Below are 14006 nucleotides of genomic sequence, written 5' to 3' on the forward strand. Positions count from 1 at the left end.
AAAAACACAGGGTTTCTCCCCTCCCCATCCTCCCCAAGAGTTCATTCAGGCCTCAGATAAAGGCAAGAGAACAAACAAATAAGGCACAGAATTTTAATCAGCCTAGAAAAATCCCTTCTTTCAGTTAATTGTGTAATCTCAGTTTTGATCGTATAATACTGCAAGTGCCTGTTGGAGCACTCCAGGAAATACAGGGAATACATAATGAAAGAAAAGAAAAAGAATTTTCTAACATTTTTCTGTTTAGCATATAAAAGCCCTAAAATGCAAAGTCTTCTGTCTCTTACAAGTCACTTTTAAAGTGAAATTTCTGACCTTTAATCCTACAATTACAACACACTGTTAAGGTAGTTTAATCACTCAAGGTAACAAGCTGCCCCTCAACAGAAAAGAAAGCAGAATAGGAAGGGTGTCACTTGTTAGGCTATGAAAGGAACCACAAAAAAAAGAGGCTTATCCGTAGAGAAGTTGTGAATTATATATGGATTATATTCCCATCCTAGGACACTTACGAAGCAACTACAAAGCTTCTGGGCTTCCAAAACAGGAGGGCCCATATATTTCCATCATTATAGTCTGATGGAAACTGAGGCCTGCACTTCTTCCTTCTCAAATTCTGACAGTTCCCCAAACCCCTTTGTGAACTGATCACATTATGGAGTAGGATTGAATTGCTTTCTCAGCAAACTCTTTGGAACACTCACTTTATTTTTCCAAACGTATGCATTCTATGTAAATCAAAAATCCACGTGAAAGCATTTTACACAGGCCTCTTAAGTCTCATACCCTCAGCAGGAACCCTGCTGTTGTATCCTCCAACCCCTACTCTCCATAGCATGTTAATGTGCAGCAAATGTTATCCCATTTCTTTGCTGTTCTGCCATCCCAAAACAGCACTGACTGCTTTATAGCAAGCACTGGGATGCACTGTTACTGCCCAACAGCACCCTAACACTCTGAGTCCATATCACCATTGATCCCAATTTATCAGTTTGCCATTCCTGACCTTTTTATCACTGTTTTCTTTAATTGTAGCCCTGTTCTTTAATCATGTTCTAGATATTCACAGGAAAAACTCGTGAGTTCCGTAACTTCTTTGGGTCATGGAATTATCTTGCCCGAGCACGCCTGCCTGGGTGACATTTAACTGTTTTTCCCATCTCCAACTCTGCCTGGACCCTAACTGCTTTTTTGCTCTGTTTGAGAAATCCCCTGAAACTCTGCCAACTCTGAACAAGGGCCTAAAATGTCTGAGCTGGCCTGCGCGGCAAGGAAAAGCCTTGTAAATAATAGTACACACGGAGGCCTGCATGGACCTGACAGGGTGCTACACCTCCATCAGCCTAATGGGACTGCCTACTCCAAGTTCATTCCTTAGAGGCAACCATTAGGAACCCGTTTCTTTCGCTCTTGATGACTTCAGGCCACAATCCCCTTCCTTTTTCACTGCCCTCTTCCCAGGGGTGGTGACTTTATGTTGAACAGACGTGCTGCGATCCTGAATTGCCTCAGCAAAACCTCTGGGAAGTGCCGCAGTGCTGCCCCAGGACATGAAACCCTGACTCTCCTGAGGCAGATTTGCCATTTTCGTAGAGATCCAGCCAGGTATCCGCTGCACAGGGCCCACCAGCAGCAGAGCAGCACTGCCAGCCCCTCAGCAGCGGCGGGTGACATCCCACCGCCGCACACTCCTCTGCCCGAGCTCCAGAGGCAGCTTTCGCCCTCCGCTCCCAGCGCCGGCAGCCGACTGCTCCCCGTGGCGGGCGGGTACCAGGCGCCTCGGGGCGGCGGGAAGGACGGGGGAGGAGGCGCGGCACAGCCGCCTCAGGCAACAGCACCCCCCTCCTCCTTCCTCCTCCGGGGGCGGGGGCAGCGCTTGCGCCGTGGGTTGCCGAAAGTTTGGGGCCACGTGGGGCGCAGAGTAGGGCAGTGGTGGCGGTAGCGTGTCCCGCAGACGCTTCAGGAGTCCCGCCGTGCTCGGCCGCTGCCTCCTCGCCCTCGCCATGGCCCCCGCCGAGATCCTCAGCGGCAAGACAGTCTCCGCGTACGTACCAGGGGGCCGGGCGGCCGCCCTTCCCGCCATGCGCAGGGCGGGGGCTTCCTCCGGCGGGGAAGCCCCGTGGGGAGCCGCGCGGGGTCTGCGCCCTTTCGGGGTGGCTGCGGTCCGGAGGGGAACCGGTGCGTGCGGGGGGTGTCCCGGGGAACCCAGCCCCGCTGGCCGGGGGAGCGGGGATGTGGTGGTCTTCACTCCGGCTTGGCTGCCGGGATGAAACTGTTTGGGGACACCCCGAAGTTTTGTCACCTCGTTGTATTCCAAGCTCGCTTCTTCCTCGCTAGAAACGGTGTGGAGATGTTTAACGAAGGTAATATTAAAGGTGAAGTACTGTCAGGGCAGCATTGACCCCCCCAGGGAATCCAGCCGGCGTGTGTGCTTGGGCCGGCATCAGCCCAGCAGAGCTGTGATCGCTCAGCATCCCTGTGCCAGCATAAGTATCCAGGCAGGTGTGAAGCGGCTGGCTGGAGTATGGGGTTTGCACGCTCATTGCTCCTGGGATGCTTTACGAGCAGGAGTTAGGAAAGAGTGCTTAAGGTATGGGGTCTGTGTCCATCCCGTACAGGCATCGGTCTGTGTTTTCACAGGTGTCCTGCCAAAGGTGCTTGAAAGATCCATCAGACCCCGAAGGAAGAGGCTTTCTTGTGCTTTTCAGGTTTTAGTTAGCTGGCAAACTCTTTGAGTATAGGTGACCCTGCAGCGTGTCTTTTAGTTTGCTTATTTTTCCTACTGCTGCTGTGCATACATGTCCGGATTAATTTCCCTAACCCTAGGAAAATGCAGTGTTTAGCAAAGGGTAACACTTGTGTTATATTGTGTGCAAACAGGGTTTGGTTAGGTAGGTTTCTTGGGTACCTCCTCTCCATGACCAGGGAATTCAGACAGAAGGGTAAATTCTAAATGTTCTAAAATAATCATGGAAAAGTTATTAGACTCAGTCCTATGTACTATTATGTATAACACATCTACATCTAACTGACAGTGGAGCATCTCCGAAAAGTAAGCTTACTGTGCGTTGAATCTGAATATCCACCATGAAAGGCTGCCTGAATAATTTTTACCTGGTAATTTTTGGGCCAGCACATCTTGGGTGTTGCAGTCTCTCAGTCTTGTGTGACTCCTTACTCCTCATGCTTTTGGCAAGCACGCTCTGCAGGGCCTATGTGTGGTGATAATGGTACTTAATGATCTGCCTGTTACAGGTTTCCTTTTCCTGGTATAGAATGTGCCCCTGAAGTATAGTGGATCCTTTCAAGGGGCAGTTTTAGAGCAACTGGAAATCTGGAAAGATGCTAGCTTAGGTACAGTGACTGTGTTTTGGAGGGAATTCTGAGCATTTACCTTAAAATTTCAAGATTCTTTGGCAGTTCATGTTGCATTACTTATTTTCTTTAAATGTACAGATTTTTAAAATTTCAGATTTGTGATTTTTAAAAAAATTCTGTTTGTTTTCTGTACTACAGTAGCAGGTGTTTTCAGACATGAGGACCTCTCTGACTTGCAAATACCTGTGAAGAGGAATAAGCTTTTAACATACACGTACAGGATAAAGACTTGCTTATTGTCCAGCACATCTGTAAGCTGTTTAGCTGAATCCTGCCTTCCAAAGGCATCAAAACTTGACCTGAAGAGAACACAGAATGAAAAAATAATTGTAGCTGTACCGTTGTCCTCCTTCAGTTCCTCTATTTCCACTGTATTTATGTCCAGTGTAGTAAAACCACTGTGTACTCCACAGGAATGGGCCTTGCATCATTCTGCTTTTTCCTCAAGGAGAAGGTGATACTGGATAAACAGGGTTTTGCCCTGCAGATACCTGCCCATTTCTTCTAGGTTCTCTAGAGAATTGTGGGACCAGAGTTCAGCTCCAGGCCCAGCTTGGCAGCAGCAGAAGTGATAGGCATGTGTTTTTTCTAGGAATTTTCAACTGAAGTGCCTGTTGCAGAAAGGCAGTGTTTCTGACTTGACATCAACTGGAAGATCTTGTCAGCTGCTATCTTGTAGGGGATGTTTTTGTCTGTTCAAGAAAGGTGTTGGTCAGATATTAACAAATGAGGTGAATCAGTCAAGTAGCATTCCAGCTGCTTAACTCTGTGTTTCTGTATATGGTGTAAATGAAAACTAAGTATTGTGAACTTGCTTCTGCCACCAAGCACCCATTTCCCAAAGAAAGGTGAAAAAACCCAAAACCAATTCAGAGTCATGCCAGTTATTTAAACACAAATCAAGTAGATAGTGGCATTCTTGTTCACTCTACTTATTTCACAAACATACTTTGAGAGAGATTCAGCTTTCTGATCCCTATGAATAAGGAAGACTTGGTGAGGAGATAAAGCTAATTCACACCTATAAATTCTTGGAAAGCTCAAACAGGCATTTTCTGTGGGTTTGAGTAATCCTGGGAGGATAGTAAATGTGGTTGTATTGTGCATGAGAAGGAGTACATACAGGAGAACATACAGGGCAGCAGACTTCTGTGGGATTTTGTTAATGCTGCTCTCACTAAGGCTGCTTCTTGCACTAGTAACACACTCTTGTGTCTGGACAGTCTGTGAAATGTGTTGAATGTGTTGGATGTGTCGTGCATCAATCTGAGCTGGCTGGTTATCTCAGAGTGGTTTTCCTCTACTCTGATTGGCTGTTGAGTAATTTTGCCTTAAGTTAAATTTGCCTCAGTGGCAAATGAGTTGCAAAAGGTGAGTTAGTTTGTAACTCTACAGTAAAAGAATGACTAGTAAGAGGCAGAGAAACCTTGCTTTAAGGTATGCAGAATATGGAGGGTTGGACGGAATCAAAATACAGTATTCTCAACCTTTTCTAGTGTTTTCTCAAACTAAAGACTCTGTTCCTGTGTCTGAAATAGATACTCAGAGCAAAACATTGTAGTGGCTGTTTTTTACAGCTTATGTCTGCTGCAGTGAGCGGTGTGTTCAGTCCTTATCTTCTGAAATAGCCCAGATTTGGAACCCCTTGAATTGGTTGATAGCATCTGAAATGGACCAATGTTCCTGGTCTGGATGAATGAAGGCAGGGAAGACTTAAGATGCCCCCCCAACCCCTAGGGAAGGGCCAGGTGGTGCTTTGAGTTTAAAGAATCTTTAAAGTATTGGATACCCGGATAAGCTGATCAGGCTCAGCTTATAATTGGAGGTAGCAATGCAGTAAGGCAAGACATCAGCTTTTTCAAACTGGACCTCAAAAAGTTTTTTAGGAGTTCCTGTTGAAACCATCTAAATCTAGTCTGGATGCAAAAAAAATTCACCAGTCTCTGAGATCTCATTTACCAGACCCTACCCAGTATGCCTGCCCCAGCATGCTCCGGAGGGTGTGCTAAGCCAAAGTGAACTGTGTGGTTCAGTACTGCTCAGTGCCATTGGGTAGCCCCAAATATGAGCAACAGCTCCTGCTGTTAGGTGCTACATAGACACAGAATTAAAAAAAAGATGGCAACCTGCTCCAAGGAGGTTAGAAGCCAGGAGACAACATTGGTGGACAGCAGGGCCGCAGCGCTGTGATCTGTGCATGTCTGCAGCAGGTGACATAGAAAGGGGGAGTCCTAAAGGAAGGAACATTTAGGGAACTGCCACGTGCTCCTTGTGGAAAGAGGAAAACTCAGTATCACTCTTTGTGAACACAGACCGTTGTAGTCATGGCCTGGAGTATTGTCTGGAGTGCTTGCAGCCCTACAAAGGTGGATTGAGTCCTTATCTGTTTCTCCTGGATTTTCTTCTGATTAAATCACCTCACAGTTGAGTGTTGTGTGTGGTTTGGGGATGCAGACATGATTGGTGTGATTGGTGTTGCACCACAGGAAGCTGGTTGTGATAGCTTAAGGTATCATAACTGAAGTTGGGGCAAACTCTTCTGTCTTACGTTTTAAAGACTAACGTTTGTGTGAAATTTAAACCCTGTTCTGTTGGCAGCCAGCCACATTTGAGAAGTTCTTCAAATGCTGCCTATCCTGTCACCTATGGATGATTACTTCTTCAGCTTGGCTGTTTTGTAGCCCTCCTTGAATTAACAGTGTTGGATAGGAACATAAGCACATTTAGTTCCCTGCAATGGACAGGGACACCTTGTACTAGCCCAGGCTGTCCAAAGGCCCACCCAGCCTGGCCTTGAACCCTGCCAGGGAGGAGGCAGCCAAAGCTTCTCTGGGCAGCCTGAGCCAGGGCTTCACCAGTCTCACAGAGAAGAGTTTCTTCTGCATATCTCATCTAAATCTCCTCTTCTTCGGCTTAAAGCCATTCCCCCCTGTCCTGTCATTCTGTGTCGTTGTAAACAGTCTCTCTCCAGCTTTCTTGTAGCCCTTCAGATACTAGAAGGCTGCAATAACGTCTCCTTGGAGCCTTCTCTTCTCCAGGCTGAACAAACCCAACTCTCTCAGCTTGTCTTCACAAGAGAGGTACTCCAGCCCTCTGGTAATCTTCATGGCCCTCCTCTGGACTCCCTCCATCCGTCCCATGTTCTTGCATTGTGGAGCCCAGAGCTGAATGCAGTACTCCAGATGGGATCTCACGAGAGTGGAGCAGAGTGGGAAAATCACCTCCTTTGACCTGCTGGTCATACTTCTTCACCCAGGATACAGTTGGCTTTCTGGGCTGCAAGTGCATCAGTCAGCATTCCCAAATCCTTCTCGGGACTGCCCTTAATCCATTCTCTGCCCAGCCTGTAGTTTTGCAATGTTCTCAACATGATGAAAAAGAATCTGAAAAAGCAAAAGCATCTTCATGCCTTTATCTGGCCTGAAAAGTGCTTGTGCAAGTATTTGAGCTGACACAACTAAAGGAGTGGTTAAAAACCTCAGGAGTGTAGAAGTGGTAGAAGGCTGTAGGTTGTTCTCCTAGGAGATTGTGACAGTGTGCCAGGATCAGCTTGTGTCTCCACACTGTCCCCTGTCCGCAACCCTGCACTGTTTGTCATGGTAGCAATAAAAAGTGCTGGAGGCTGCAAGGAGGAGTGGCAATAGGGACAACTCTGGCGTGGATGCTGCAGGACCTTCAGCCTCGCATGGCCATTTCTGGAGGGCTGCAGCAGGAGCGTTTCTGATGCATGTTGTTGAAACCTTTGGGGAATCTGTGATCCAGGCAGTGAGGCCAAACCCTCCTCTGTGGAGGCAGGCCTCTGTTAGAGCATCATTGTCTCTGAGGAGGTACTTCCTTGCTCATATGTTCAGCCATGTTCACTCACTGTTACTCACAGAAGGGACAGAAACACAGCCTGATGTCATCTTCAGTGTGGCGATGTGTATGTTCGCCACCCAGTCTACTGAATGTACATAATCCCATCGGTGTGATGGGGTCTGCTGAGGAGGCACTGATGTGGGAGCTGTGCTGCTCTCTCCATTTACAGCAGAGCTGGAGGAGCGTGGTTTGTCCTTCGCTATTCTGTGAAACTCACTTAATGAATTTCTATTTAGCTCACTGTTGCAATCCAGAGAAAGAAAAGCTGACAAGTTCTTTAATCTTTGGAGCTGGCTTTTGCACTGTGTGCTCAGAGCTGTGTGCTGTCCTTAACCTGTATGGACCCTGGACCCTTGTTTGCAGTGTGTGTTTATGGACAGATGTGCTGGCACGGGGGTCTTAGCGTCAGAGGAGGTAGGCTTTTGGGGAAACAGCCACTTACAACTGCAAAATTATGTTTGAAGACTTAAAAGCATTTTCATACAGCTAGTGTCAAAAAAAACAAAAAAAAAAGAAAAAAGGATTGATTTATCAATATGAACTTTTATCTTTGTGAAGGCCTGAAGTCCGTAATAGGATTTTGCAAACTGTATCACAAAATAACTGCTGGCCTGGAAACATGATTTTATAATGACTTTTTTTAATCTGCTGAATTTAAGCAAGGATTTATTTTTCCATTATTTTTCCTCTCAAACCTTGTGCCTGTGGTATTTGTGGCAACTGGAGAGCTGTAGTATTTAACACTAGGTGGCTGTCTAACAAGTGATTTCTTGATTCGAGGTTCCTAAAGCAAATCGGTGCTGGCAGCACCACTCCACGCTTCTGTAGGTGTTACCTTTTTTTTTTGTTTTGTAGCTGAAGGGGAAGTGAGCTAGTGCCTAATTAGAGAACGTGCCAGCGATATGATACGTGAGCAGTCATGGCTGCTGGGGATGAAAGCACACCACGGCCCTGCCTCAGAGAGGCACTCAGAGCTAGACTCTCAGGTGGGCTTGTTTGTCTTCCACCAAGAAGACTGGATTAAAAGTAAAACTCGGACATGAGAACCCTTTCCAGTTGAGTGATGATGCTTATAAGGGCCTCACTGGGTCCTAAATGATGATGCATTTCAAGTTTGTTGGCGTTTGGTTTTGTTTTTGCAGGCCGCAAACAAGTGCTGTGCCTGCCTTACTGGAACACCAGGGGCTGTTCTCAGAAATAGCCCCCTGAGCTGTGTGCAGTGGATTTCTGATGCTCCTCGAGATTGCCATGTTGTTATGGGCCACTTGTGAGCCCAGGCCCTGTTATGTCTCTAGCTGTAGATGTGGTGTTTCTCTCTAGGCCCTTGCAGCTGGAATGTAAGGCGAGGCAGTTCATGATTTTGCCACCCAGCAGATAAACTTTTGTCACTTTAGCCTTCTTCTAGCAATTCTTTGTGCTGAATAGTTCAGAAAACAATCATATAGCAAGCCAGTCTTTGTGTCAAGTCTTTTACAGAGGTGACAGCTAAAGAAGGTTTAGGAATTTGTTAAGTAAAATTGAAAACAACTTCTTTAAGAGACTTTGAACAGCTTGGCCAGACACAAACACCTCTAATTACTCTCACCCCACTCCTCAGGTGCAGCAGAGCTCTGACTGTATGACTGGGAATGCATCAGGAGAGGTGCATGAGTTGGAGCAGAGCAGCAGGGTCTCTGTGGTTCCCAGAAATGGGACTTAGAACAGCCTTAGGGTTGCTTCTGGCTGGGCCAGCTGTAACCATCCTCTGGGACCAGTGCTGCTGGGTTGCAGCAGAGCCATGTACTGCTCCCATTTCCCTTTCTTCTTGCCTCTGGCATTTCTGATTTGGAGTTCATAGTTGCAGGGTAGAGTTGGCTTCACTAGCTGTCTGTCATCCTGGAATTTTCCTGTATTTGCAGGCCTTGCAGCCTCCCACTCAGCATCAGCCACTTACTCTGTCCCCATACCCTTAAGTCCACATTTTTAATGAAGTGGCACCACCAGCAGCTCCTCCAGTCTGGGAAGTCTGATTCCAGTTGGAAAGTAGCAGACCTTGTGGTATTGATTTGAGGGTAGATGAACACAAGGAAACCATCTGTGTTTTAAACAGCAGGTTGTTTGGAGCAGTGCAGTATGCATTGCTATGCAGGATGGTGGTGACTTTTCTTCTGTTTGAGAATAGTGGGTGGGATACGGGCTGGAAATCACGTGGAGGAAGACAGACCTGTTACCAGCCTTTGATGTCTGGTGAGGTTTGTTTACCTAGCCTTTGCCTTTGAGTATATTCTAAATTTGCAGTGAAGTGTTACGGACTCCTTCCAGCACCATGAGCCCATCAGGTGCTCACAGTTGGTCAGTTCTCTCTGAACCCTGACTGCCTCTGGTGAGGAGTGGTGCTGAGACTGCATCCAGGCTTTTGGCAGAATTTTGAATTTGAAATTTGATCTTCCCTACCACCCTCCCTGGTGAAGGATTGTGCACATGGGGCCGGACAGTGATTGAGAGATCAGAGAGGAGTATAAGGCTGGGGAGGGTGCTAACAGAGGCTTTTGAGCTGTGTGAGACTAATTTATCAGTGATGGGTATCTGTTATCACTAAAGCATTGGATTGTAAACTGGGTATGAGTTGGCTTGTCACTGAATCTTCTCATGCTTCCATTTAAAAGTTTTATTTTTAATAATTCTATCCTTAAACTTATTTTCACTGAAGAGTTGACCTGAGTCATGTACCAGGGTTTAGCTAATGTTCCTTACCATTTCACCTTTGTCCACCTCCCATTCTCCTTCCTGCTCCCGTGGAAAAGTCTGTGCCTTGTTTGGAAGCTCTTGGACTGGGGGCATTGTCTCCCAAGAGTGAGAGCAGCAGGCACAGAAGCAGGCTGGAGATGGGAAGGTGGGTATAGGACTGCAGCCTACCCAGCCTAGGTTAGGCCAAGCAGACAGGAAATAGGAACACTTACTGACCAACTGCAGAAGAGCTGTGTCTTTGGGTACCTCCTGTTTTTTTAGCTATTATCCAGAATTTTACTGTTGTAGATTCACCATCTTTTACCAGAACAGCATGTGTGACAGTATTGACTGGTGCCTGTGGAAGGCAGGTAGATTTGGTATGGCATATGTAGAAAGAGGATTTGTTTTTCAGCAGGTAGTTTGAAATCCCAGGAACTTCTGTGCAAATTTGGTGCATTTTTTACCCTTGTATCTTAGGAGTCCATGAAGAAGGTGAGGAAGCACAATCTGGGCTTATTTAAAATATACTTTTTTAGTTTGAATAAAATTTCCAAAGTGTCTTAGTGATTTATGGACATTAATCTTGGATATTGCTGGGACCTGTGTACATGGGGCATAAGTATGTGTTTTTCAGTCTGCCCATCTGTCATCCTTTCAACTCCTGACTTACCACTGTCTGAGAATTCAGCCCTGTAGTTAACTATGTGCTTTTTTCCACCTCTGCAGACAAGTGAGAGAGCGACTAAAGCAGCAAGTTGTTGAGATGAAAGAGAAATTTCCAGGCTTCAGACCAGGACTTGCAATTTTGCAGGTATTGTTTTCTTTAATGACAGCTACAGAAAATCTCTGTTGCTTTGCAGTGGTAAGTGCACAGCTGATGAGCTTCCTCAAAGCTCCCTTGTTACGGCAACATTTTATAAGGAATTAGGAGAGTAGTTTCCTGTGGGATGGTAACACAGTTCTGTGATGTCTTTTCCCCAATTGCCGGGGCCCATCAATGTTTTGGGGTGGGTTTTCTTTAACCAGACTCTTGCAGCTCCTTGAAATGGTTTCAGAAATGTTTCTGAAATGGTGAAAGTCAGCATTTTTTTGCCTATTAAGAGGAAGCAGTGCTTTCAGACTCTATTCCAAGTCTCTGCGCTGTGTGATCCTCAAAGCCTGTCACCTTTCAGAAATGCTTTTGTACCAGAAATCTTTGAAACGGGGTGTTTATTGAGGCATTTGATCTGCTGTTACATCACAGCGTGGAGAGAGAAGGGGAGAAGGATGGGGAAAGAAAAACACCCCAACCCAAACCACCTTTGTTCAAGAAGCCTTTGAGTGCAGGGGATGGGTCAAAATTGCATTACTGAATTTGCTGTCTGTCAGAAGTGTGAGTAAGTGCTAGAGTCTGCACAGAAACACTTGCAGAGATAAAAAGCACTCATCAGTACAGGGTTTGGCCTGTGTTTGGCAGAATTAAAGCGACTTTTTTTTATCCCTTGCAGCTAAAAAATTGGAAACTCTGTGCTTAGATCAGAAGGGAACCAGTAGTATTAAGTGGCATGTAATGTGTGGCCACAAAGGATTGATGGACAGAAAGTGGCTGCTTAGAGAAGTGACTTCTCTTCTTATTCCGTATTTTGGGCTCTTGAAGAGCTCTTGGTGCCTGTCTCTGGATTCCAAGTCTGAGATCACTATAGTACACAAAAAACATGCTTCTCCTTTTCAGTGCCAGGAAAAAAATTGTTAGTGGTGTGGGGTTTTCTCTGTTTTTTGTCTACGTTAGCTTTAAGAAGACCATCTCAACAGAAAACTTGTCTTCAGGTGTTTAGAAGAAAGGAGAAAGCTCTTTTATTTAAATTTAGTAAGGGATGTTTTGGTGGAAGTTCTGACTTTGTGAACTGTCTTAGAAAACTCTTGTCTTGTTGTGTTACTGGGGTTTTTTTCATGGTTGGCCCGTGTTCTCTTCAAACCTGGGTAGAGTCTTTTACAACCTGTTTGCTCTGTGGCTCTCTGACACTTTTCTAAGTTCCCAAACAGTCTGGGCTTGGAGTTCATCTCCTGTCTATTTTTCAGTTAAGTCAGGACAGTTAGCTGTGTCTGATATGAAGCACCCCACACAATATTTGCTCTCTTTTTAGGAGGTATCCAGTGTCCTCTGAGCAAAAAGAACATAGCAGTTAATGTTTTGTTTTGTTTGCCATTGTCAGGAATATCCTCTTTTGCAGAATATATGCAGTCTATTTGCTGACATCTCCTGATGCCTGCTCTCTTCCTTCTTTTCTGCCCTGTATGAGGCATACCTTTTCCTGAGGCAGACTTTAAAGGGGAGGCAACCCTTTGTCTAACCCTAGAAAGAAAACCGGTGTATGACCAGGTCATCCGGTCACCCCTTCAGTTTGTGATCTGTGTGAGAACCAGGGATAGCTACCAAGTACCAGGGAATGGGGTTCCCAGAATTTGCTTATCAGCTTTTCCTTGTTTGCTCCCCATTTTCTTATGGTTACAAGGAATATTACCTTGAACAAAGCATACTGGATGTTACAAGCAGTCTTCTGGAACACAGTTGTGCTGTAATCACCCAATGCTGCCAAAAACTACAGGCATTTGTTCCACTTGCTGCTTTCTCTTTGTGCATCACTTTGTTCTTGTCTTACTGGTTTTTCTTTGGCATGAAATTTCTCAAGGTACAAAACAGCAGTGAAAGAAATCTCTCCATCAAGGCACATGTATGTGCATAAAATTAAGATTCCTGGGTATCAGAGGCCCAACTTTTCTGAAAGCCTTAATCAGATAATTGGATGTTATCAGCACCTGCTGATCATGTTAATTAGCTAGAGATTTAACTTTCTCAGCTGAGATGGCAGGCAGTATTTTTTGCTGTGGGAGAACACTTGTGTTTCTAAGGTTTTTTCAACAGGTGTAAATAGTGTTTATGCAGGAGATCAGACAACTTGTCTTGAACTGCTTCTTCAAAGAACATTTTCCTGCTGGCTACCAGTAGCCTCTATCAGTGTGTTTTACAGTTATTCAAGAATACTTTTGTCTCCTAGTTGTAGCTCAGAGGAAGCTGAGGATTAAGCCCACCTCACCCTGTGACTGGATCTCTCATCTGCAGTGTGACTCAACTATCTTTTCATCCTTAGGTTGGAAATCGGGATGATTCGAACCTCTACATTAACATGAAGCTGAAGGCTGCTGCTGAGGTAACGGCCAAGCTCTTACTGTTTCTCTCCACCCTCCTATAGTAGGTCAAATCTGAATATGAAAAAAAGAAAACAGATGCTAATCAAAGAGTAGTGTGTAAGCTTTGCCTGTATTGGAGAAACCAGTGTTGGCCTGAACTTTTGGTTAAAAGGAAGTGTTACCTGACACTTAGTTCAGTGGGGTAACAACAGTGGGGCTGGTGCAACTTCTTGTGTGATCATCACCTAGATTACATGTGCCTGAAGTGCTGGTGCTGCATCTTTCCTGACCTGTACCATGAGATTACCCTCCTTACCGTGACTTGATGCAGTGAGTTGCCTTGCATCTGTCAGCAGTGGTGTGTTACAAGCTACAGCAGAGCTGGGAATGCAGGAGCTTTTTATATTTGTGGGGTTTTTTTATATTTTTGGGGGTTTTTTTGCTTCTCATTGATGATTATTTCCAAGTAATAGGACTGTAGGCAGAGGAACAGGAGATAGACCTGGGAAACATGACACAATGTAGCTGTGACTGGGCTGGACTGACAGAATAGCCAGATCAATCCCTGATGTCAATTCAGAAATTAGATAATTTGTTCATATTGTCTTTTGCAGATTGGGATCAGTGCCAATCACATAAAACTGCCAAACACAGCAACAGAAGCTGACGTAAGTGATGTAGTCAGTAACAAAACCCCATAATTTTTAGTGTCTCTCAAGGGATTAACCTATATTTATTTGTTCTCTTGTTTATAAAAAAAATAAGGCTGCTTTCTTGACCACAGATATAAAATCATGTAAAATGGAACTGGAACCTACTGAGATTTTATTTTTAAAGGGAAACTAAAACACTGCAATGTAAAATTTAGGGACTTTAACAGGTATTTTTCTAAA

The 14006-nt window shown here is 45.3% G+C and overlaps 1 protein-coding gene across 1 annotated transcript in view; it reads left to right on the forward strand.

Moving 5' to 3' along the window:
* The first annotated feature begins 1968 nt into the window (after positions 1-1968).
* The window catches only part of MTHFD1 (methylenetetrahydrofolate dehydrogenase, cyclohydrolase and formyltetrahydrofolate synthetase 1), a 42308-nt gene continuing 30270 nt past the window's right edge, over positions 1969-14006 (forward strand). The window contains exons 1-4 of the mRNA XM_084270578.1: positions 1969-2044; positions 10672-10756; positions 13074-13133; positions 13728-13781. Of these exons, the coding sequence (XP_084126704.1) occupies positions 2004-2044; positions 10672-10756; positions 13074-13133; positions 13728-13781 (240 nt within the window). The 5' untranslated portion in view covers positions 1969-2003. The remainder of the gene's footprint in view (positions 2045-10671; positions 10757-13073; positions 13134-13727; positions 13782-14006) is intronic.

The sequence above is a fragment of the Gallinula chloropus genome (genome assembly GCF_964237585.1).
Source record: "Gallinula chloropus genome assembly, chromosome: 14".
Classification (NCBI taxonomy): Eukaryota; Metazoa; Chordata; class Aves; order Gruiformes; family Rallidae; genus Gallinula; species Gallinula chloropus.